The 26,778-nt window shown below is 43.2% G+C and overlaps 1 protein-coding gene across 1 annotated transcript; it reads right to left on the minus strand.

Moving 5' to 3' along the window:
* Positions 1–672: 672 nt before the first annotated feature.
* On the minus strand, positions 673–26,408 carry LOC137522490 (cysteine-rich secretory protein LCCL domain-containing 2-like). Its single transcript, XM_068242558.1, has 7 exons — positions 26,353–26,408; positions 23,955–24,006; positions 23,805–23,871; positions 6,426–6,648; positions 4,409–4,460; positions 4,261–4,327; positions 673–4,070 (listed from the first exon to the last, which is right to left on the minus strand). Exons 3-7 carry the CDS (start codon positions 23,844–23,846, stop codon positions 3,894–3,896), a joined length of 561 nt encoding a protein of 186 aa, XP_068098659.1. The 5' UTR covers positions 23,847–23,871; positions 23,955–24,006; positions 26,353–26,408; the 3' UTR covers positions 673–3,893.
* Between the last annotated feature and the right edge of the window lie 370 nt (positions 26,409–26,778).

Genomic DNA, 26,778 nt, shown 5'->3' on the forward strand with positions numbered 1-26,778 from the left:
TAAAAATACACCCCAAAACAAATTATACTACTTCTCCTGAGTACGGCAATACCACATGTGTGGCACTTTTTTGCAGCCTAACTGCGCTAAGGGGCCCAAAGTCCAATGAGCACCTTTAGGCTTTACAGGGGTGCTTACAATTTAGCACCCCCCAAAATGCAAGGACAGTAAACACACCCCACAAATGACCCCATTTTGGAAAGTAGACCCTTCAAGGTATTCAGAGAGGAGCATAGTGAGTCCATGGCAGATTTCATTTTTTTTTTGTCGCAAGTTAGAAGAAATGGAAACTTTTTTTTTTGTCACAAAGTGTCATTTTCCGCTAACTTGTGACACAAAATTAAATCTTCTATGAACTTACCATGCCTCTCAGTGAATACTTTGGGATGTCTTCTTTCCAAAATGTGGTCATTTGGGGGGTATTTATACTATCCTGGAATTATAGCCCCTCATGAAACATGACAGGTGGGCAGAAAAGTCAGAGATGCTTGAAAATGGGAAAACTCACTTTTGGCACCATAGTTTGTAAACGCTATAACTTTTACCCAATCCAATAAATATACACTCAATGGTTTTTTTTTAATCAAAGACATGTAGCAGAATAACTTTCGCGCTCAAATGTATAGGAAATTTTACTTTATTTGAAAAATGTCAGCACAGAAAGTTAAAAAAGTAATTTTTTTGACAAAATTCATGTCTTTTTTGATGAATATAATAAAAAGTAAAACTCGCAGCAGCAATCAAATAGCACCAAAAGAAAGCTTTATTAGTGACAAGAAAAGGAGGTAAAATTCATTTAAGTGGTAGGTTGTATGACCGAGCAATAAATGGAGAAAAAGGCTCTGGTCCTTAAGGGGTAGAAAGACTGTGGTCCTCAAGTGGTTAATGTGAAAAACTTTCAGTTTTTTGCAATAAGTGTGAACCCTGCCTAAGAGTTAAGGTGAATCACTAGACCACAAGGGAAAATGATAAAGGGGCGCAGCACAGGCCTACCATGAGGGGCACTGTAAGGGAGAACAAGAAAGGGGATACTATAGGGGGTGCTATAAATCGGAAAGTGGGGATCACTATAATGGCACACTTTGATGGGGAACTAAAAAGAGACACATGGAATGAGGACATGTAATAGGTTAGCAGCAAAATATAGGTGATGTAGTAAGAACAAAACATGGGGCTATGACAATGAAAATACAGTTAAACCATTTTCTATAACCCTACCCACTTATGAGACCACACCCTAATAAAGTAACTGATTGCGCTCTCAATAAACATTTTATATCACTTTTTTTTACCTTTAGAAATGTTTTTATTAATATTACAGTACTAAGAGGAAAAGTACTGTACATCATGCAGAAAAAAGACACCATTATTTCAAAATCAGATATTGTCACCAGAGATTGTACTAGAAACACAATTTAATTTTCTCCTGAGAAACAAACAATGTATATATCAATTAGGTCTAATAAGTAGTGTTAAAGATATAGCTCATTATTAGGGACATAACTGGTGAGGTGAGTATTAATATTATTATTGTTAATGATTTGCATAGTGTCATCATCTTGTGTGGCACTGTACAGAGGAAAAAACAAGCAAGGATACATAATATTACGATGTTGGTATATATGCCAATACAGACATTGGTACAACATACAGAAGTAGAAAAGAGTATGATAGTAATGGTGATTAACATATGGTGATTAACAAAATACAGCATTTTGCAAGACATAAAATGGAGAGAGCGCTGCCCTGTTTATAACCTAAAGTAATAGGGAAGAATTGAGGTAGGGAAATGGACTACAGTATATTAAGAAAGGAGCACAGCTTTTCCAGAGACTAAAAGTGGAATGTCCTACATTAGATTATATGCTAATCTGAAATAGTGTGTTTTACGGGTGCGCTTGAAGGTCAGGAGGTTTGGAGAGAGATGGATGTGTTTTGGACGAGAATTGCAGAGGATAGAAGAGGCTTGTGGGAAGTCCTGTATACATGAATGGAAGAAGGTGAGTCTGGGGTGGAAGGAATAGGATCTAGAGCACAGGTAGTAAAATGGGATTTGGAGATTAGGGATGAGAGAGATGGTTCAGTAAGGCTTGGTTAGCACATAAATCTGTACATTTCCAGTCCAGTCCTGTCCTGTCAGCTTTTCAACAGTTTTACCTGATAGGATTGGAGCTGCACACCTTTTATGTGTGAACACATCCATAGAAAACTGATGCAAAAATGACAGGACAGGAGTGGACTGGACCTAAAATGTACACCTTTTATGTGTGAACCAAGCCATAGAAAACTGATACAAAACTGACAAGACAGTACTACACCAGAAATGTACAGATTTATGTGTGAATCAAGCCATAAAAAAGTATACAAAACTGATGGTTACGATGTTGCATATGATGTAGTAGTCATTTTATTTAACTTGTACCGTGTGGGAGCCTCCATTTTCTGCTTGGGTAAGATACAGATGTATAATACACAACTGGACTGTCTAGAGTCTGCTGTTGGGAGGCTCAAAACAGTACAGGAAACTCTGATATTTGCATGTAGCAGCACGCTGGAATTTACCAGAGATCTTGACAAACTGTTGCTATATCATAGCAGGAAATTAGATTATTATTTTTGGGATGCGGCATTTGGGTAGCCCTGGGGCAGACTTTGCCCTATAAGAAACCACTTGAAGGTTCAGAAATTGTAGTCCCCAGAAGACTGCGAGACGCTAGGTCTACCCTGATTTCTGATCAGAACCAGCGTTCTCCCGCCAAATTCGGATCTCTAAGCTCGTTAAGTTCGATTTCTGTTTTTATTCCCTATTTATTTTGATAAGCAAATTGTCTTGTTGTCTGTCTTTGTACTTTGTTTTTTGTAAATATCTTTGCATATATTTCTTTCTGCACTGTTCTGCTTTTTTGGAATATTAAATCTTTATTTTATAAGCTAGTCTACTGAGTACTAAGCAGAGCTTTACATCTCCTAGAGAGACTGCGGTGTAATGGTGTTACAAGTTCGGTGCCTGATTGTGTGCTCGGATTGTTTATTGCTACCGTGTGAGATTGCATTGGGTGTGTGGCGTTCTCGTACTTTGGCCTTAAGCCTTTGGCTGGTCCAAAAATACGTAAAACTGCTCCTCCTCACAATTAGATCGAAACTCCCATCAGGAACTGTCTCTGCAGGCTTGCCATGGGGCTGATTCCTGACAATGGTGACTGTCAAAACTGACAGTACATGACCGGACACCTTTTATATGTGAACCCAGCCTAAGTGGGTTGAAGACAGTTACAGAACAGTTAAACAGATGTGTACAGACAGCACTTGAGGGTTGCTATGAAACGTCACTATGGATTTTGTCAGTTTTATCAGTGAAGTATGATGTAAAATCTTGTATCCAGTATGATTCAGGGAGATGGATAAGGGGGCAGGGGATGGAGAATAGAGTTGAAAGTACTAAACAATCACTTTGGATTGATGAACTGAGAGGATATGAGGCCAGGAACATAGGACTGTTTTGCAGATGACGTCCCTAAAATCCGTAAGAGCCTTTCTGTAGGACAGGAAGTCTTCTCCAGTGTTGCTTTTTCTCCAACCATGCTCGGCTACTTTAGAGCACCTTTTAAGGAGTTGAAGGGATTTGGTCAGCTAGGGTTGATGGATTGGTTGACTCTGTGCAGGCAAGCATTGGTGAAAACGTGTCCAAATCTCATGTGATGGTACTCTGGTAATGTATAGCTGCAGTGTCCCACTGCATGAGAAAATGAGTTCAGTTCTAGATAGTCACTGTGCAGGTGTGTAAATACCTGCCATAAATCACAGGAAGAGATGATTTTTAGCAAGTTGAGATCACAAAGTGGGAGCCGAGAGTTAGCAAAATCAGCGAAAGATCCAGTGATTATTTTTATCTGTTACAAATGTATTTTGAATACAAATGATCCAGACCAAACTCCATAACTATAAGTAGTGATTCCATTCTTGCTATAACCACTGTAATTGACTTGACCGGGTATCTTCTTCAACCTCACTAGCCCACCTTTGATGCCAATTATTCCTTCATGGATAGCTGCTCTGCAAATGGAGGAGTCCTGAGAAACAAACAGTATATCAGTTATTTAACATTTATATTCAAATATTAACCTATTATTATTTTACAGTTTATAAATAAAATAGTGTTAGTAAATCTAACCATTTCAAGCGCTCCCACACCGCTAGTGCGCTTTAGCAGAATAGCAGGACTTTGATAAACGTGTATTTTATAGGAAGAGGTCAACTTACATCTTTGTAGACACCAGTTCCCCAAACAGCACTTCCATTCAACAAGCAATCAGCTGGGCATTGCACACTAAGGCAAAAAATAATTTTAGGTTTGTCATAAAAACAGTAATTTAATATATAATTCCTTATTTGTTGACACAGAACTTACACTGGATTGGAGTCGTATAGGATTCTAGCAGTAGTCGAACAGGTTCCTGGTACTGCAAAGAACAATAATCATTACAGCAAGCAGAAATGCTTTTGTGCAGGAAAGTCATGATGGCTTAAACAAATTAAGGTCCATCACATTCCATCTTCCAACATGTACAATGTTGATACTGACTTAGCTACACGTTACTGAAAGCTTCCTACCAGACATGGCTACTGTTCTTTTCAGCTAGTCATTACATCTACATTTGACACCCTTTCCCCCTTCCACCCCTAACCTCAATTATTTTCTAGTTGTATATAGAATAGGGTAGGGCTGGAACCTATATGAAGTTTGTATTGCTGTTGAAGACCCTGTTGTAGAGATCTTCTACACTGTATCAGACGCAGATGTCACACAAAGAACTGGAACCGAAAATAAAGTTAGGGCAGAAGTTCCCATTCCATACTGTGCAAGCTGGAACCTTAGTGGATTAAACATGGACCTGTATAACAGCATCACGGATAACTACCCTATTGGCTGACTGACACTTACACGGACCTACCAATGTTATCTCATGAGAGCAGACCCTGGGACTGGTCTCAATGTGCAATCTGGGTGTACAGGAGGCTTAATGCTTCACAGATTATCACAGCATTCACCCTGTAACCTTTAACCTCCCTGGCGATCTGATTATTTCCAGATTTTACGGTCTAAAAGCAGTGTCATGTTTTTGCATACCTTTAGACCCTAAAACCAAAAAAAATCATGCCACCAGAAAACCTGCAGCCCCTGCACTTACTCACCTCCTTGGGATCCAGTGCTGCAGTTCTCCTTCTGTACTCCGGGTGGCATTGGAATCCTATAGTGAGATCACTGGCTGTCGTCATGACAATAGGCAGCAACCTCCCCAGGGGGATGCAGTGCCTTGGAAGGCAGGAATAAGAATGGCTGCCGGCGTCTGAAACTCCAGGGAGGTGAGTTGAAACGCCCATTGCGCGCTATACTCTGCAGTAAACTCGGGGCGGTCACCACAAGTCTAGCTCGGGGTCACCGCTCTGAGCTGCGGATTTCCAACCCTGAGCCTAACTTGGGGGTTACTGCCAGGTAAGGTTAAAGGAAATCTGAAAGATTTAAAAAAAAAAAAGAGTTCCACTTACCTGGGGCTTTTGCCAGCTTCCTGCAGCCGCCCGTTGCCCTCACCAGCACGGAAGGATCTTACGGTCCCCCCCCACGGCTAAATTTCATTACCACTGACTTGCAAGTCGATGGCCACTGCACCTGCATGGCCCTTGCCACCCGTTCTAGTTTGCGCTACCGTTGCCGGGAGCATTCTGTGCAAGTGCAGTACGAGACAACCTCGTACTGAGCCTGTGCAGGACTGGAGCATGAATGAGGACATGCGCGGCCATGGCCATGCAGGCACAGTCGCCATCAACTTGTAAGTCGGCTGTAACGAAACTTAGCCACAGCAGGGCACCGGAGGATCACTCCGTGACAGCTTGGGCACAGGATGGTTGCAGGGGGCTGGAAGAAGCCCCAGGTAGGTAAAACTCTTTTTTTTTTTTTAAATCATTTAAGGTTTCCTTTAGGTCTACAAAACGGAATCCAAAACGGTCCCTTGTATGCATGGGTGATGTGAGGTGACTGTGAGTGGTCTATATGGGAGCTCTCCTTACTAGGTTATTTTAATAGTTTTTACAATGTGTCCTTGGCAGTATATGTTCAATACAATTTTTTAACGTGTTATTTTCACAAGAGCGATAGATATCAGTAGTATTGAAGTATTTACATTTGCTGCTCCCGCTATTTAGTGGTCTGTGAATATACAATATGTGGCTGAGGTCGAGCTAATTTATTATTTAGAAGTTCCCATTTAACTTCCTTTTTTGTATAACTATAATTTAACTGAATGTTCCTTTTCCTATATGATTGATATACTTACTGCCCTTTGTTCATAGCCAGTACTTTGCATTGAACAATTTTCCATTTTCCGGTCTAGTTTTGTGTTCACCATAGTGTCTTGTAAGAAGATTACCTGGTGGATTTTGGAATGGTGGAGTTGTGGAATTGGGAGTTGCTGGTCCAGATGTTCTGTGTAATACAAATGATCCAGACCAAGGTCCATAACTGCTTGTTGTGACTTCATTTCTGGTTGATCCATTATAGCTGGCTTGACCCGGAGTTATCTCAACCATTGCTAGTCCTCCTTTATTATCCAAAACTCCAGCATGGATGGCTGCTTTGCAAACAGAGGAATCCTAAAACAAAAAACATATCCAATCAAATATCCAATCAAAAGACATATCCACGGATCAGGGCTGATTGGAGCAAGGATTGTTACTGATTGGTTGAGCATGGTATAGGAGGTGGGGATGGAGCTAGAGGTGATAGGATACGTAATATAATTCCGCAAACTGCACTAGATAAACAGCACAAATCGCGCAATATGGCGCGAGAATTGATTTTTAAGCTGATAGTGATTATGGGTAATGTAGTTTGCTAAGGGGTAGGACCATGTAGTTGATGGGGAAGCATCGCGGGAGTTCGTGGGGATGGAATGCGGCACTCGCTTGTGAACCTCTATAGGAAAGAGCTGAAAGGAAGTATCGCATGAACTCGCGGTGATGTCACACGGCACTGAGAGGGGATTCTGGGTAATGTAGTCTCGGGAGCTCGGGAGAGTTCCGTTAGGAGCGGTGAATAAAGCAATTAAAGTTGAATTTTATATTGGGTAACTGTATGAGATGGGGTATAATAGTGATGAGACGGGGATTGGATAATTATAAACGGTTAATGCAGTATGGAAATCTAAGGGATGGGCTGATACGGACTATAAGAGGCGTCCTCACACTGTCATTGGCCAAGCCCCTGATGAGTCAGCAGTGACAAAACCGGTTGGGCGGAGCCTGGGATGCAGTGTAAGACGCCAGCCCCACGTGGATTTTATGATATGCGCATGTTGAACAGCTGTTTGTGAGTGTAATTTTAAACTTCATATAATTTTAATAAACGGTATTATGCTATGGAGGCCTCTTTTTGAGTTTTAAGGTGCGGAGGGTTTGTGAAGCCACCCAGAAAGGCTGAGCGCAATTTGCTGTTTCCAGAGAGGGTCAGCCATTGTATCTGGTGAGCGGCTCAAAGTATTCTGGTGGAGGAGTATATTCATTCAAATTGCATGCTTGAGCACAAGAGGTGTCTGGAAAGCTTAACAGTATTACGCTATGTAAAGTTTTCTGTCCTTTTTATCCTAAGGATTGAAGGTCGTAGTCTGCCAGTGTGTAAGGGGAGGAACCCCAACAAACGCTGTTGCTGATCTATAATTTGGTCAGCCAAGCTGTCTGGTGAGCGTATAGTGTTTATAACATTGTTGTCATGGTGGATGCTCACGTTACTTATAGACCACATAAGGATTCAAAGGGACATTGTCAAGTTTCCCTGAAGGACATTTACAGTGCAATAGAGACTATGGCTATATATGAATGTGTGGTGTTTATGAGATCTGTGACTAGTAAACTGCTCAGCTCTGAGAAGCGCATACCAAATATAGATATAGTTGATTGAGGGACTACCCCCTTTAAAGGAAATGCGCACCTGAGTTAGAGTTGCATTTTGTACAATTCGGTTAAGGTTAATTGGTTGGAGATGCGTAATAACCACTTTGAAAGAAAGTATTTTAGAGGTATAGTGGTGTGCAGCTATCCACACATACATACAAAAGGATGGAAATGTTTAATGTAAGGAACAGAGGTGTGATTGATTTAGACAAAGTATTTTTAAAGGAACCCGGTCCTGATCATCAGACCCTGGATGGGATGTTCAGGCAGCTCCAGGCTTTGATGATTAAGGAAACAAATGCGTGGTGGGATCTTGCTAATTTAAACAAGTGTATTTTGGAAGGTATAGCACCCAAAAGATATAGGTGGGATATATTGCACAACGATGGGGAAGAAAGTGAGGAAAATGACAAAGAGTTGGAGGAATACCTTAATTCATGTGGCGTAAACCTTCTTAAAATTTTGACAAAGAGGAAACAAAGTAGATTGGAGAGGTTAGGGGAGGAGATAGAAACTATCAAGCGGAAAATATCAGCCTATAAAGATGAGGAGAATTTCTCCAATAATGCTGGTATTCCCACCAAGATAATACAAAAAAATGAAAGGAAGTGAGTGAAATTAGAATAACGAGGTTCCAAAATGGCTGACAAGAGTACAAAAGTAAGGTAGCATACAAATGGCAACTAGAGCAGGAAAAAATGTGAAAATTAGTGGAGGAAAGGAACACTCCAAAAGTAATCTTGAGTCAGGGGAGTACCCAAGCTCTAGAAAAACAACCCCAGGGTTCTAATCAGGACATACTGAGGTCCAATGATGGGAGAGGGTGGGAAGAAAGACCGTATAGACCAAATACATTTGGGAGAGGCAATAGGGGGGGGGGGACACCCCATCTGGAACCACTCCATCTGGTGAAGTATATTATAATCATACAACCCCAAGAGATAGGGGGTGGGAACAGCCCCAATTTGGAAGAGGTAGAGGTTTCCAGGGGGGAGGGGGGCCCACGCCCATATGATAGAGGAAATCATGCCCCATATGAGAGGAATGATGCCCCTTATGGAGGAGGTTTATCCGGACAGAGGTTGGGATGATAGGGGCAGGAGAGAACCGCTCCCTACATATAATAGATATTAAACCTCTTGATAGAGAAACTGATTTTTTAGGGGGGATGGGGGGGGAGCAGAGTCCATTGGGACAATCACGAATATACCCCAATAGGAGGTCGAAAAAGAGGAATAGAAGAGGAAGAAGAGGAGGCAGAGTACAACAAAAAAAGAAGAGGGTAGAGGGGAAAGGCATTGTTAACATTAGTGTGGTCCCATTGAGCAATGCAGAGATTAAAATTCTAGATAAGGGTTTAAAATACCAACAAGGTATTAATAAGTTTAATGCATATATTGATATTAATAAGTTTGCATGTAAATTAAATATTAAAAAATATTTGTTAGCGAAGGAAGGACCCACAACAAGGGTTAATAGGGGAGGTCTGAATGAAGGGTATGTGCATACGAATCTGAAGAATCGCTCCACGTTTAATCCACAGAACAATCAGAAAAATGGTACTATTCAAGTGATTAAAAATATGGTCATTAAGGAAATTGAAGGAATTAATAGTAATTGTAATATAAATGAGGTGAAACAAATTCAATAGCTGAGTAAGAAAAAAGGTGTTCTAGTGAGACCTGCTGATAAAGAAGGAGGAGTGGTTATATTACATGCGGATCAATACAGACGAGAAATGGGGAATATCTTAAGTGATGCTGGTACGTATAAGGAGTTGAAGGGGGACCCTACTAAACAATTTATGGAAGAGATGAGAACCCTGCTCAGGAAGGGTCTAGACAAAGGAATACTTAATGATGCTGAATTCAAATACTTAATGATTGATGCACCCCGCATTCCAGTTATGTTCCAGAATCCAAAAATACATAAGAATGTAGAAAACCCCCCGGGCAGGCCCATTATAAGTGGTATTGGTTCGTTGAATCAGAGATTGGGAGAATATATTGATAGATTACTGCATCCAGTGGTATGGACTTTACCCTATTTACTGAAGGATACCAAGCATTTTCTGCAAAATTTGAGGGGAATTAAAATGAACAAAAATTCATATTTAGTAACGGCGGACGTTTCGTCATTGTATACAATAATACTGCATGATATGGCCCTTAAATCAGTCCAGAAAGCCTTTGAGGAACAGGGAATTTTAAAGGCAGAACAGGTTGAGTTCATATTGCAACTTTTGACATTTTCACTTAAACATAACTATTTTTGGTATGGAGGAACGTATTACCTCCAAACTCTTGGATGCGCAATGGGTGCAAAATACGCACCGAGCGTAGCGAATATTTTCATGGATAGATGGGATAAGGATGTCTTACAGCAAGGAGATAGTGTCAAAGTAAAATATTATGCTAGGTTCATTGATGATCTGTTTTGGATATGGGAGGGGGAATTAGATGAATTAGAACAATATTCGGGATGGCTTAATGACAATGAAGTGGGCATAAAACTTACCGCCAAATGGAGCCCAGAGGAAATATATTTCTTGGATATAGTGGTTTACGAGAGAGGGGCGGGGGTTAGGCACTAAAACGTTCTTTAAGCAAACAGATCGAGATGCCTACATACCAATTAAAAGTTGCCATCATCCAAAATGGCTACAAAATATTCCAAAAGGCCAGTTCAGTAGGATCAGGAGAAATTGTTCCAGCTACCTTAATTATATTAATCAGGTAGATACGTTAGTGAACAAGTTTGTGGAGAAAGGGTACAATCGGGAGGAATTGATGAAAACGGCCTGGGAAATAAAGAAAAAATCGAGGGAGGAACTCTTAGGCAATATAAGGGGCCAGATAGCAAACAATCGGTGTGAATATGCGGTATTGTTGGATTACAATTCCCAATATTGGAAGGTGGAACAAATTAGTAGAAAATATTGGGGAGTGCTCAGGAATGATCCCATTCTGAGCAGGAATATCCCTGAAAAAACAAAATTTTTCCACTGACGATCTGGAAACTTGCAGAAAAGCTTGGTTAAAACACACATTGATGGACCAAATAAGAAAGGTACAGATAGCTGGGGACAAAAAGGTTTTTTTCCATGTAGAAATTGTACACCTTGTGAGAAAGCCTGTGGGGTTAGAATGGGTAATGCTGTGTCAAATCAAACTGGGAAGTCCTATGGCATCACCAAGTTCATCCACTGCTGCAGTACCCATGTTGTGTACCTATTATGGTGCCCATGTGGGCTGCAGTATGTGGGGAGAACTGAAAGAAAATTAAAAGAGCGGATCAATGAACATGTCAAAAATATAAAGAGAGGATTTCAGGAACATAGTGTGTCAAAACACTTCCTGTTGAAACATGACAAAGATCCCTCTCACCTCAAATTCTGTGGGATTCAAAAGCTTGTGCCGGGTTGGAGGGGATGTCATAGGATAAGTGAGATATTGAAGTTAGAAACAAGGTGGATATTAGAATTTAAAACTCTCACTCCTAGTGGGTTAAACGTGGAGCTGGATTTAAATTGCTTTACATCAGATGATTAATCAGAGAGGTTCTATAGCAGTGGTGGAATTTTGGGAGTATTTTAGGATGTAATTTTTTTTAAAAATTATATGTACGTAGTTTTTATGATTTATGTGAAGAGATCGTTAATGTATGTATACGTGGGGATTGGGTTCCATGCTGTATGGGATCTATACTGTAGAAATATGGGTATGATCATATAACATATATGGAATGTTAACAAGTACACTGTAGTAGGAATAGGGGCATATATGTATACAATTGGAATGTGACTAGGAAGATGACACTATGAGGGGAGGAGTAAAGTATGAAAAATGCACCAATATGATGACCTGTAACCAGCGAATGCGCTCATTGGGGCGCAGGGAAGCGGATCAGGGCTGATTGGAGCAAGGATTGTTACTGATTGGTTGAGCATGGTATAGGAGGTGGGGACGGAGCTAGAGGTGATAGGATACGTAATATAATTCCGCAAACTGCACTAGGTAAACAGCACAAATCTGGCGCGAGAATTGATTTTTAAGCTGATGGTGATTATGGGTAATGTAGTTTGCTAAGGGGTAGGACCACGTAGTTGATGGGGAAGCATCGCGGGAGTTCGTGGGGACGGAATGCAGCACTCGCTGGTGATCCACAATAGGAAAGAGCTGGAAGGAAGTATCGCGGGAACTCGCAGTGAAGTCACACGGCCAGGGCCAGGCCGAGGCATAGGCTGGAGAGGCTCCAGCCCCAGGGCGCAGTGTAGGAGGGGGCGCACAATTCATTCAGCTGTCATTCCTAATTGTGTTTGAAGCAGAAAGAAATAAGAAAAGGAGATACATGGAAGTGACTGCAAGCCAGATAACTGGAGATTAAGGTGTTGGGGGCCCTGGGGAGCCTCTTAGTCTAATAGCAATCAGTGTGTGACGGCTGGGGTGGAGGGATGGAGGGGCGCACTTTGGTGTCTCAGCCTTGGGTGCTGGAGGACCTTGTCCCGGCTCTGCACACGGCACTGAGAGATGATTCTGGGTAATGTAGTCCCGGGAGAGTTCCGTGAGGAGCGGTGGATAAAGCAATTAAAGGTGAATTTGATATTGGGTAACTTTATGAGGTGGGGTATAATAGTGATGAGACAGGGATTGGATAATTATAAACGGTTAATGCAGTATGGAAATCTAAGGGATGGGCTGATACGGACTATAAGAGGCGTCCTCACACTGTCATTGGCCAAGCCCCTGATGAGTCAGCAGTGACGAAACTGGTTGGGCGGAGGCTGGGATGCAGTGTAAGACGCCAGCCCCACGTGGATTTTATGATATGCGCATGTTGAACAGCTGTTTGTGAGTGTAATTTTAAACTTCATATAATTTTAATATATGGTATTATGCTATGCAGGCCTCTTTTTGAGTTTTAAGGTGCTGAGGGTTTGTGAAGCCACCCAGAAAGGCTGAGCGCAATTTTCTGGTTCCAGAGAGGGTCAGCCATTGTATCTGGTGAGCGGCTCAAAGTATTCTGGTGGAGGAGCATATTCACCCAAATTGCATGCTTGAGCACAAGAGGTGTCTGGAAAGATTAACAGTATTACGCTATGTAAAAATTTCTGTCCTTTTTATCCTAAGGATTGAAGGTCGTAGTCTGCCAGTGTGTAAGGGGAGGAACCCCAACAAACGCTGTTGCTGATCTATAATTTGGTCAGCCAAGCTGTCTGGTGAGCGTATAGTGTTTATAACATTGTTGTCATGGTGGATGTTCATGTTGCCTATAGACTGCATAAGGATTCAAAGGGACATTGTCAAGTTTCCCTGAAGGACATTTAGGGCCCTTTTCCACCTGCAGTCGCTAGCGTTCACGCTGAACGCTAGCGATTGCTGAATCGCAAAACCGGCGATTCCCCGACGTTTTGCGGCCGCGATTTTGCTATGCTATGCACTGCATAGCAAAATCGCGGCAAATATCGCTCTGCCGCGCGTTCGCGTTCTGGTAAAAAACGAATCGCGGTAGTGGAAATGACCTACCGCGATTCCTATGTTAAAAAGCAAACTGTAGCGATTGTAAAATCGCTAGCGGATTGCGACTGGTGGAAAAGGGCCCTTACAGTGCAATAGAGGCTATGGCTATATAGGAATGTGTTGTGTTTATGAGATCTGTGACTAGTAAACTGTTCAGCTCTGAGAAGCGCATACCAAATATAGATACAATCATGGGCATAGCTAGAAATGACTGGACCCCATAGCAATTTTCTTTATGTTGCCCTCCAATGCCACCCTTTCAGTAAAGAAAGAAATATGAGGGGGTGTGATGTCGATATGCTCTAAATTGTTAGTATCTCCTTAAAGGGGTTCTTTCGCGAAAAAAGTAGGCAGTTAAAAAATGTGACAGATGACAGGTTTTGGGCCAGTCCATTTTTTTAAGGGGGATTCTCAGGGCTTTCTTTGTTTTCAACAGCATTTCCTGAACAGCAGTTGCAAAGTCTAACTGACATAATAGTGTGCAAGTGATTAGGGAGGCTGGCTGGTATCTTACTATGTTGGCAGTTAATCTGCTGTTCAGGAAATGCTGTTGAAAACAAAGAAAGCCCTGAGAATCCCCCTTAAAAAGATGGACTGGCCCAAAACCTGTCATCTGTCACATTTTTTAACTGCCTACTTTTTTCGCGAAAGAACCCCTTTAATGTAAAGTGTAACTGTCAGGCATAAAATCAAACATCAATTCAAAGGCAATCCAAAAGTTAAAAATCACTCTTATTGTTCTTCTCTATAAAACATCATTCCCCAGTTTCCCTGGCTCTTATTTGGTACATTTGCCGCTCAAAGGAAGTTGCAGGGCATGCTGGGTTTTCTTTTTTTCCCCTCAGACATAACTAATGCTGACTGATTGGCTGAAGCCTCTTTCCCTCCTGTTTTTCCCTCCCACACTTCTGTTCCTCTCTGATTGGCCAATATTTATCTATGCACTTTCTAGTGCAGACCTGGGTGGGAGTGTCTAAAGACTGGGAGGGGCGGGCAATGATACACAGACAGAGTAAGGGAGGAAATTATGTCAAGATTGGCTTCAAGATAGACACAGACAAAATGGAAAATCCTAAGAAGGATTTTTTTTTTTTACTATAGAAAAATCACTCAAATCAAAATGTGGGGGGCAAAAGTTTGGGCAACCTTGTTCATCGTCATGATATCCTGTATAAATCGTTGGGTGTTATGATGAAAAATGTCAGTTACATATATCATATAGGAGACACACACAGTGATATGTGAGAAGTGAAATGAAGTTTATTGTATTTACAGAAAGTGTGCACTAATTGTTTAAAGGGAACCAGAGAGGAACGGGGGGTGAAAAAAGAAACAGGTTTTATACATACCGGGGGCTTCTTCCAGCCCCATAAGCCTGAATCGCTCCCACGCCGCCATCCTCAGCTTCCTGGATCCGCCGGTACCGGACCCGTCACTTCCGGCGGACGCGGCCAATTGTCCGCATCACAGGGGCTCCCTCCATACATGTACGCATGCGGCTGCGCAGTTAACAGCCACATGCGTATCTGTATGGGGAGAGCACCCTGTGATGCGGAGAATTGGCCGCGTCCGCCGGCCGACTTGCCGACTCGCGGCAATGACGGGACCCGGTGGCGGCTGATGCAGGCAGCGGAGGAGTGCGACGTGGGAGCGATCCGTGCGTATGGGGCTGGAGGAAGCCCCAGGTATGTATATTGCATCCTCTCTGGTTCCCTTTAAATAAAATTAGGCAGGTGCATAAATTTGGGCACTGTTGTCATTTTATGGATTCAAAAACCTGTAGGCCTAATTATTGGAACTCAAATTGGCTTGGTAAGCTCAGTGACCCCTGACCTACATGAACAGATGAATCCAATTATGAAAAAGAGTATTTAAGGGGGTCAATTGTAAGTGTCCATCCTCTTTTAATTTTCTCTGAAGAGTAGCAACACGGGGGTCTCAAAACAACTCTAAAATGACCTGAAGACAAAGATTGTTCACCATCATGGTTTTTGGTTTAGGGTTTAGGAGAAGGATACAGAAAGCTGTCTCAGAGATTGCAGCTGTCTGTTTCCACAGTTAGGAACTTATTGAGGAAATGGAAGACCACAGGCTCAGTTCAAGTTAAGGCTCAAAGTGGCAGACCAAGAAAAATCTTGTATAGACAGAAGCGATGAACAGTCAGAGTCAACCCACAGACAAGCACCAAAGACCTACAACATCATCTTGCTGCAGATGAAGTCACTGTGCATCGTTCATCCATTCGGCGCACTTTACACAAGGAGATGCAGTATGTGAGAGTGATGCAGAAGAAGTCTTTTCTCTGCCCACAGAACAAACAAAGCCGCTTGAGGTATGCTAAAGCACATTTAGACAAGCCAGCTTCATTTTGGAATAAGGTACTGTGAAACTGATAAAACTAAAATTGAGTTATTTGGGCATAACAAGGGGTGTCATACGTGCAGGAAAAAGAACACAGCACTCTAAGAAAAACACCTGCTGCCTACAGTATAATATGGTGGTGGTTCCTTCATGCTGTGGGTCAGTGTGGCCAGTGCAGGGACTGGGAATCTTGTCAAAGTTGAGGGACTCATGGATTCCACTCAGTATCAGCAGATTCTGGAGACCAATGTCCAGGAATCAGTGACAAAGCTGAAGCTGTGCTGGGGCTGGATCTTTCAACAAGACAACGATCCTAGATACTGCTCAAAATCCACTAAGGCATTCATGCAGAGGAACAAGTACAACATTCTGGATTGGCCATCTCAGTCCCCAGACCTGAATATAATTGAAAATCTGTGGTGTGAGTTAAAGAGAGCTGTTCATGTTCGAAAGGCATCAAACCTGAATGAACTAGAGATGTTTTGTAAAGAGGAATGGTCCAAAATGCCTTCAAACAAAATCCAGACTCTCATTGGAACCTACAGGAAGCGTTTAGAGGCTGCAATTTCTGCAAAAGAAGGATCTACTAAATATTGATTTAATTTCTTTTTTGTGTTGCCCAAATTTATGCACCTGCCTAATTTTGTTTAACCACTTAAAGGAATACTATCGATGTATGCATTTATTTTTAAATGCTGTATGTTGTAGCACACATTAGGACAAGTACTAGGAGCAATTTGATTCCTCACACAGCTGTTCCTCTCAGCTGTAAAATCCTCCGTCAGTTTTGGCGTCAGTGTTGGATACAAAATGTATCTAATACTGAGCTCCCAAAGGGCTAGACCATGTGTCTGCACAGGGGAGTTGCTATCAACGCCTCAGTTTATAGTTTAATTATCACCTTGCTGAAAGAATCTTATTGATATGGTGGTAAGGGGTTAAAGATTCTAGCAATGTGTGTTTTTTATCTTTGCTTCTCTTGACTGATAAAGATACTAATAATGCTAATTGTAGACAGTGGTCTGCCCCTCTCAGCAGCTTGTAAAGTGGATGCAGCCTGGAGTGAATCACCTCAAGCAGGCAGCCAGTCTGAGTGTAAACACAGACTCATGGTATAGCTAGTTATATTCCAGCAATATTCCAGCTCATTTAGTTACCTGTTACCACCTCAGATCAGCCTATTTCTCCTCATGTCTGCTGCATGCTGTGAGTGAAACAGTGAAATATATTTGTGAGCTGTGTGACAGAGTAACCAAGCAGCTCAGGGTGACCCAAACTACTATGAGCTGTGTGAGAAATTAATAAGCAAGGATAGCGACAGAGAGACCTGGGTGAATAAATAAAGTGCCCCTAGCACTAGTGGTAATGTGTACACTAATATAGAGTATTTAAAAAAAAAGTCGTTTCAATCGATCGTATTCCTTTAAGGACTACAGCCTTAAAACACCTTAAGGACCAGACACTTTTTCCATTCAGACCACTGCAGCTTTAACAGTTTATTGCTCGGTCATACAACCTACTATCTAAATAATTGTACCTCCTTTTCTTGTCACTAATACAGCTTTCTTTTGGTGCTATTTGATTGCTGCTGTGATTTTTAGTTTTTATTATATTCATCAAAAAAGTCATGAATTTTGTCAAAAAATGATTTTTTTTTTCACTTTCTGTGCTGACATTTTTCAAATATAGTAAAATTTCTATATACATTTTTGTTTAAATGTGTTGTGCTACATGTCTTTGATCAATAAATAGACGTTTATTGGATTTTTTTTTGTTTGGGTAAAAGTTATAGTGTTTCCAAACTATGGTGCAAAAAGGGAATTTCCCCAGTTTGAAGTATCTCTGACTTTTCTGAGCACCTGTCATGTTTCATGAGGTGCTAGAATTCCAGAATAGTATAAATACCCCCCAAATGATCCCATTATGGAAAGACAACACCCCAAAGTATTCACTAAGAGGCATAGTGAGTTCATAGAAGATTTTATTTTTTGTCACAAGTTAGCGGAAAATGACACTTTGTGACAAAAATTTAAAAAGTTTCCATTTCTGCTAACTTGTGACAAAAATGAAATCTGCCACGGACTCACCATGCCCCATTTGTGGGGTGTGTTTACTGTCCTGGCATTTTGGGGGGTGCTAAATTGTAACCACCCCTGTAAAGCCTAAAGGTGCTCATAGGACTTTGGGCCCCTTAGCACACCTAGGGCTCGATTCACAAAGCGGTGATAACCCAGTTATCACGCCTAAAAGACTTTAGGCGTGATAACCTTTGCACCACTGAGTTATCACCGATTTGTGCTGCTCTTCGCGCGAAGCTACCGCGCGTACGCGCAAAGTCCCATAGGGCTTAATGGGAGCTTCGCGCGAAGCGCCGGGTGCTGCGCGCGCCTGCGCGCTTGCGCGCCGAAAACTTTGCGCGCGGAAAATTCGCGCGAGTTTCTTCTTATCACGCCTAAACTGAGTTTAGGCGTGATAAAGGGCTTTTCACAGGCGTGCAAACACTTTGCACCGCTTTGTGAATCAAGCCCCTAGGCTGCAAAAAAGTGTCACACATGTGGTATTGCTGTACTCAGGAGAAATAGTATAATGTGTTTTGGGGTGTATTTGTACACATACCCATGCTGGGTGGGAGAAATAACTCTGTAAATGAGAATTTTTTGATTATTTTTTTTTTACACACAATTGTCCATTTACAGAGATATTTCTCCCACCCAGCATGGGTATGTGTAAAAATACACCCCAAAACACATTATACTACTTCTCCTACTACAAAAAATAAAATCTTCTATGAACTCATCATACACCTAACGGAATACCTTGGGATGTCTTCTTTCTAAAATGGGGTCACTTGTGGGGTTCCTATACTGCCCTGGCATTTTAGGGGCCCTAAACCATGAGGAGTAGTCTAGAAACCAAATGCCTCAAAATGACCTTTAAAATCCTAAAGATACTCATAGGACGTTGGGCCCCTTAGTGCACCTAGGCTGCAAAAAAGTGTCACACATGTGGTATCGCCGTAGTTACTTTCTGTAAATGACAATTTTTTGATTTTTTACACACAATTGTCCATTTACAGAGATATTTCTCCCACCCAGCATGGGTATGTGTAAAAGTACACCCCAAAACATATTATACTACTTCTCCTGAGTACGCCGATACCACATGTGTGACACTTTTTTGCAGCCTAGGTGCGCTAAGGAGCCCAAAGTCCTATGAGTACCTTTAGGATTTCACAGGTCATTTTGAGGCATTTGGTTTCCAGACTACTCCTCATGGTTTAGGGCCCCTAAAATGCCAGGGCAGTTTAGGAACCCCACAAGTGACCCCATTTTAGAAAGACAACACCCCAAGGTATTCTGTTAGGAGTATGGTGAGTTCATAGAAGATTTTATTTTTGTCACAAGTTAGCGGAAATTGATTTTTATTGTTTTTTTCACAAAGTGTCATTTTCCACTAACTTCAAACAATGTACAGGAGGAGCACTACAAATAGTAGCTATCTTCAAGTGTGCCCTGGTCAAGGTCTCAGTGTCCAGACAGACCTGCAGCAATCCCAAGAACAAGTAGGAGCGGCACCGCTCTCATAAGTAGTATCAAAGCTCTTTTATTGTATCAAAAGGCATAGCGTTGCTATGCCTTTTTGATACAATAAAAGAGCTTCGATACTACTTATGAGAGCGGTGCCGGTCCTACTTGTTCTTGGGATTTTCCACTAACTTGTGACAAAAAATAAAATCTTCTATGAACTCATCATACACCTAACGGAATACCTTGGGGTGTTTTCTTTCTAAAATGGGGTCACTTGTGGGGTTCCTATCAGTATAGCATTTTAGGGGCCCAAAACCGCGAGGAGTAGTCTGGAAACCAAATGCCTCAAAATGACTGTTCAGGGGTATAAGCATCTGCAAATTTTGATGACAGGAGGTCTATGAGGGGCCGCATTTTGTGGAACCGGTCATAAGCAGGGTGGCCTCTTAGATGACAGGTTGTATTGGCACTGAAGTGCAGGAAGCGCAAGTTGTTCTCAAATCGTAACCTGGACATGGCAGCAGAGAACATGGGCATGTGATGTATTGGGTGCGTAGACCAATAAGACCGCAATACATTTTTTTTTTACTAGACCCATGTTAAGGAGAAGGCCCAAAAAAATGTTAAGTTTGAAAACTTGGAGTGGTTTCCACCGAAAAGGCTGGGCATGGTAGCTTTTCGGATTGGCGGTTGCGTATTGTGTGGCATAACGGTTGGTCTCAGCCACAATTAAGTCATAGAGATCCACGGTGCAGAACAGATGAAAAAAGTCTAGGGCCAATCCTAGATTATCTGTCTCCACTTGGACTCCAGACTGGGCAGTGAAAGGGGGCAGTATGGGTGCGGCGGAACCAGGGGATTGCCCATTGGTATTTGCCAGCACCTCTGAGAGACTATGGGTAGTACGGGTCTGTTTTGCTGGTGGCTGCGACTCGGTCTTAATGCACCTGCCACCGAACCAGTTTCTACTACCATGCTGGTGCTCGCCACTTCATCAGGGTCTACGGTAGTACTGGTGCTAGGTCCAGGAGATGCTACGCTGCTGGTACATGCCTCACCAAGAAAACCCGAATCAGTGCTAGCACCACTCTGCTGCCCTTGAGTCTGATCCTGCGGTTCAGTGACATGGGGTGTGGTACACCTGGCTCTAGCCGGGACCTCAACCTCGTCATTGCTATCAGAGAGCCACTGCTGTTCACCGGTTCGTATTCTGACCCGGATGATTCGTCGGATGAGGCTTCCCAATCGCACTCAACCCACTGGGCCAGAATCTCGGTGGCCTCTTCAGCGGAATACCCCTTTTTTGCCATAGTGGACTGCTAAATTTAGGGGGTCTTCATCTGAGACTACCCAGGAAAAAGAGCACCTACCTAGCAAAAGGGAGTACTTGTGAAGTAGAAAGCTGTGGTCACTGAGTTTTGATAAAAAAAAAAAAAATCGAAACGGATCTTTACAGCGCCACAGTTATTGTACAGTGTTTTTTGCAGTGATCAGAAAAAAAAATTCTGTCACTATGGTGGGGCGGGTGAGGGTTTGGCCGGGTGACCAGAAGCCCAAGGGGGCAGATTCGGGCCTGATCTGATGGGTAGGAGTGCTAGGGGGTGACAGGTGGTGACAGGAGGTGATTGATGGGTGTCTCAGGGTGTGATTAGAGGGGGGAATAGATGCAATCAATGCATTGGGGGGGGGGGGGGGTGATTGGGGGTCTGAGGGTGATCTGAGGGTGTGGGCGGGTGATTGGGTGCACGCAAGGGGCAGATGAGGGTCTGATCTGATGGGTAGCAGTGACAGGTGGTGACGGGGTGATTGAAAGGTGATCAGGGTGTGATTAGAGGGGACAATAGATGCAAGCAATGCACTGGCAAGGTGATTGGGGGGGGGTCTGAGGGTGTGGGTGGGTAATTGGGTGCCCACAAGGGGAAGATTAGGGTCTGATCTGATGGATAGCAGTGACAGGGGGTGATTGATGGGTGATCAGTGGGTGATTAGAGGGGAGAACAGATGTAAATAATGCACTGGGGAGGTGATCGGGGGGGGGGGGGGGGGGTCTGAGGGTGATCTGAGGGTGTGGGGAGGTATTTGGTTGCCCGCAAGATTAGGGTCTGATCTGATGAGTAGAAGTGACAGGTGGTGACGGGGTGATTGATAGGTGATCAGGGTGTGATTAGAGGGGACAATAGATGCAAGCAATGCACTGGCGAGGTGATTAGGGGGGGGGGGGGTCTGAGGGTGATCTGAGGGTGTGGGCGGGTAATTGGGTGCCCGCAAGGGGAAGATAAGGGTCTGATCTGATGGGTAGCAGTGACAGGTGGTGAGAGGGGATGACGGGGTGATTGATAAGTGATCAGGGTGTGATTAGAGGGGAAAAGAGATGCAAGCAATGCATTGGCGAGGTGGTCAGGGGGGTCTTAGGGCAATTTGAGGGTGTGGGCTGGTAATTGGGTGCCCGCAAGGGGAAGATTAGGGTCTGATCTGATGGGAAGCAGTGACAGGTAGTGACAGGGGGTGATTGATGGGTGATTAGAGGGGAGAATAGATGCAAGCAATGCACTGGGGAGGTGATCAGGGGAGACTGAAGGTGATCTGAGGGTGTGGGCGGGTGATTGGATGCCCACAAGGGGCAGATTAGGGTCTGATCTGATGGGTAGCAGTGACAGGTGGTGACCGGGTGATTGATAGGTGATCAGGGTGTGATTAGAGGGGACAATAGATGCAAGCAATGCACTGGCGAAGTGATCAGGAGGGGGGTCTGAAGGTGATCTGAGGGTGTGGGTGGGTAATTAGGTGCCCGCAAGGGGAAGATTAGGGTCTGATCTGATGGGTAGCAGTGACAGGTGGTGACAGGGGGTAATTGATGGGTGATTGATGGGTGATCAGTGGATGATGTAAATAATGCACTGGAGAGGTGATCAGGGGGGTTCTGAGCGCGATCTGAGGGTGTGGGTGGGTGATTTGGTGCCCGCAAGGGGCAGGTTAGGGTCTGATCTGATGGGTAGCAGTGACAGGTGGTGACAGGGGGTGATGGGATAATTGATAGGTGATCAGGGTGTGATTAGAGGGGAGAACAGGTGTAAACAATGCACTTGGGAGGTGATCTGAGGGTGGGTCTGCGGGCGATCTGAGGGTGTGGGTGGGTGATCAGGTGCCCGCAAGGGGCAGGTTAGGGTCTGATCTGATGGGTGGCAGTGACAGGTGGTGACAGGGGGTGATTGATGGGTGATTGACAGGTGATCAGTGGGTGATTACAGGGGAGAATAGATGTATACAGTACATGGGGGGGGGGGGGGGTCTGCGGAGGATATGAGGGGTTTGGGGGGGGGTGATCAGGAGCCCCCAGGGGGCAGTTTAGGACCTATTCTAAAATATAGCATTGACAGATAGTGACAGGGGGTGATTGATGGGTGATTAGGGGGGTGATTGGGTACAAACAGTGGTCTGAGGGGTGCTGTGGGCGATCAGGGGGGCACGGGGACAGGATCAGTGTGTGTGTGCTTTTACATACACAGCTGCCTCCTCCCCTGGTGGTCGCTCTATCACTGGGACCACCAGGGAAGGAGGCAGCCAGTATTATACACTTTGATAGCTTAACAAAGTGTATTATACTATTAGTAACAGGGAGATCGGCTGTTTACAACCCGCCGGCACTGCTAATTGGCCGGCGGGTTGACATCGCGGGTGGGCGGAGCCTAATGCCGGCAGATGCACGCGCATCTATGCGTGCAATCCCCCGCTAATCAGTCCCCCAGGTGCCGCAGATCGGCGTTACGCGGTCCTGGGGGAGCCACCTTGCCGACGCCCATAGGTAGTGGGCGGTCGGCAAGTGGTTAAACAATTATTGCACACTTTCTGTAAATCCAATAAACTTAATTTCACTTCTCAAATGTCACTGTGTGTGTTTCCTATATGATATATTTAACTAACATTTTATATCGTAAAAACCAACGATTTATACAGGAAAATAATGACGATTAATAAGGTTGCTTAAACTTTCGCACCCCACTGTATGTTATGTAAGTAGAGCAATTACTTATCTACTTATATATATGTTTTTTTCTGAGATAAAAGCAAGAGGTTTTGAATCAGGATGATACAATTTATTTTCTAACTTAAAAGTATATATAAAAGAGTAAGCTTTCGGCCCTTGGGCCTTCATAGTATGGCTGACAGCTCCACTTTAAGGACTTTTGTGTCATCATGCTAGCGCCACATTATTCATGCGCAATAGAACTTTCATTCTCTGAAACAGCAGAGCATCAGCTGGTTTTGGAGACTTGCACAGTTGGTAGGACCGAACCATTCTCAATATGGACTGCACCATTACTTTTATTATTATTATTTAAAGTTCATAAATAAAATAGTATTAGAAATTTAACCACTCCCCCAGTGCAAGTGCACTTTAGCAGAATAACAGGGCTTTGAAAAATGTCTATTTTGTAGGAAGTGGTTAACTTACATCTGTGTAGACACCAGTTCCCCATACAGTTCTTCCATTCATCAAGCACTGAGCTGGGCATTGGACACTAAGGCAAAAAAATAATTGTAGGTTTATCGTAAAAACAGTAGTTTACTATTTAATTGACTTATTTGTTGACACAGAACTTACACTACAATGGAGTCTTTTAGTTCTCTAGCAGTAGTCCAACAGGGTACTTGTACTGCAAAGAATTAGAAACCATTACAGCAAGCAGCAATGCTTTTGTGCAGCAAAGTCAAGATGGCTTAACCCAGGCCCGGATTTACATTACAGGAGCCTATAGGCGCAGATGTCCTGGCACCCTAGACTTTGCCCTCCATGAACCTACAAACCCTTGCTGAACCGTACCGCAAATGTGATGGCTGTCTTAGCTTTCACTTCTCCCTTACTTCCCTTGCCTGTCATAGGTAGTTACAGGTGCCCCTTAGTATTAGGTGTCCAGAAGTAGCCTAAATGTTAAGTAGATAGCGATCCAAGTATTAGGTAGCTAGAGGTGCCCCCGACTGAAGGGAGATTTGGTCAGGGGAATGCCAAGGCCCGGCTGAGTAACCTCTCATTTACACTGTCCTCAGGACTCTGCATAGGTAAGGAGGTAGGGACGCACTCAGGGAGGGCAGTGAGCCACCTTCCTTTCATCAGGTGCCTGTAGGCACGTGCCTACAGTGCCTTATGGTAAATCCGGTAAATCCGGCCCTGGCTTAACCTCCTTAGCGGTATGCCCGACACTGTGTCGGACATACCGCTCTGTGGCCTCAGGAGTCCCCCATAATAAAAGTATTGGCCCAAATGACTGTAAACCATTTAGCTAGCACTAGGCTAGCTTGTACAAGTGTCGGGCACCCGCCGCTCCCCTGCGATCCCCCCTGATCCCCCCTGTTTATACATTGCCCCCCTCAATCCAGCGATCGCGCAGCCTCCCTGCACAGCTTCGTCCTCTCTATGGGGAGGATCGTTTTTGCGCATGACGTCATATGCAATCCTCCCCATAGTGAAGGGCTTAAACGACTAAAAGTAGAAACCGAGAGCCCAATCTAACGTAGTATTTTGGAAAATTGACAAAAAATGTGTGAATGAAAATATACTCACAAGTGTGGGTCACCTCACAGGCGACCACTAGATAGGCAAGTGGGGAGAATTAGAACCTGACCCCACTCAGGTTAAAATGTCACTCTCTGTAGATAGAAGAAAGATGGGGGAAAACACCCCTCCACCGAAGGGTGGACTAGATATATAATAAACACAAGGATAACAGATGCGCCAATTGAGAATAATTTCTAAAGGCTCATCTGGCCTGATCATTATTTACCTGAGGGAAGTGAGTCCACCCACTTCCCTCCTTTTAGACGGTTTTTAATTGTTTTTATTCTCGATTGGCGCCTTTGTTATCCTTGTGTTTATTATACTCCCCATAGTGAAGACCGGAGCTGTCCGGGGAGGCTGCGCTGGTCGCTGGATCCAGGCTGGGTAATGTATAAACAGGGGAGCGGCGGAGATCGGGGGGTGCCCAACACCTTTACTAGCTAGCCTAGTGCTAGCTAAATGGTTTACAGTCATTTGGGATAATCGTTGTATCAATCGGGCAAAGAGTGAAAAAAACCTCCTGAGCGGCGTAACGCTCAGAAGGTTAAACAAATTAAAGTCCATTGCATTCCATCTTAGATTTTCTTTTCCTGTTTGTATAGCTAGCAAGTTGGTTATCTACAGACAACATGTACAATTTTGATACTGACTTATCTACAAGTTACTGAAAGCTCCTTATCACACATGGCTAGTTGGCTACTGTTTTCAAAACATTTTTATTAGTGGAAGACATATCAAACAAATCAGGTTAATAGTGTTGAACAGATATGGCTACTGTTCTTTGTGCCTAGTTTTTACAACTACATTTGACACCCTTTTCCCTTCAACCCCTATCCACAAATGTTTTCTAGTTGTATATAGAGTAGGGTAGGGCTGGAACCTATATGATGTTTATTTTGCTCTTAAATGATTCTCTTGTAGAGATTTCCAACACTTTCTTTACCAAAGTCAGATGTCACACAACGAACTGGTGCTCAAAATAAAGCTATGGCTGAAGTTCCCATTTTGAACTGTGTAAGCTGGAACCCTAGTGGAATAAACATGGACCTGTATAACATCATCACGGACCACTGCCATTTCGGCTGACTGACACTTACACAGACCTGCCAATATCATCTGATGAGAGCAGACGCTGGGACTAATGAGACCACTAGTCTCAATGTGCAATCTGGGTGTATTGCTGCTTCCGTTATTTAGTGGTCTGTGAAGCTAATTTGTTGTAATTTTTACGTTCCCATTTAACTTCCTTTGTTTATAGAAAGTGCATTTTTCAACAAGAAGCTGAGGGGTTTCCTTTTTTGTATAACTATAATTTAACTGAATTGTCTTTTTCCTGTATGCTTTATATGCTTACTGCCCTTTGTTCATAGGCAGTACATTGCATTTAACAATTTTCCATTTTCTAGTCTAGTTTTGCGTTCACCATAGTCTCTTGGTGAAAGAATACCTGGTGGTTTTTGGGTTGGTGGCTTAGTGGGATTGGGAGTTGCTGGTCCAGATGTTCTGTGTAATACAAATGATTCAGGCCAAGGTCCATAACTGCTTGTTGTGGCTTCATTTCTGGCTGATCCATTATAGCTGGCTTGACCAGGCGTCTTCTCTACTATTACTAGTCCTCCTTTATTATCCAAAACTCCAGCATGGATGGCTGCTTTGCAAACAGAGGAGTCCTAAAAGCAGCCAACAAGAAACATATTCAATGATACTCTATATTTAGACAGTTACTGTATATTACAGTATTACTGGGAAAAGGCAGTCATTGTTCTAACTTACATGTGTGTAGATATCAGTTCCCCAAACTCCTCCTCCATTTATCAAGCAGTCTGATGGACATAAGACACTAAGAAATATATAAAAAACACATTTGTTTAAT

The sequence above is a fragment of the Hyperolius riggenbachi genome, chromosome 6 (assembly GCF_040937935.1).
Source record: "Hyperolius riggenbachi isolate aHypRig1 chromosome 6, aHypRig1.pri, whole genome shotgun sequence".
In the NCBI taxonomy this organism is placed as follows: Eukaryota; Metazoa; Chordata; class Amphibia; order Anura; family Hyperoliidae; genus Hyperolius; species Hyperolius riggenbachi.

Coding starts and splice junctions, on each gene's coding strand:
- LOC137522490 (XM_068242558.1), bottom strand. CDS start 23,846: ATGAATGGAAGAACTGTATGGGGAACTGGTGTCTACACAGAT. Junction 4,461..6,425: donor ACCATTCCAAAATCCACCAG/GTAATCTTCTTA, acceptor TGTTCTTTGCAG/TACCAGGAACCTGTTCGACT. Junction 4,071..4,260: donor GAACTGGTGTCTACAAAGAT/GTAAGTTGACCT, acceptor TTTGTTTCTCAG/GACTCCTCCATTTGCAGAGC.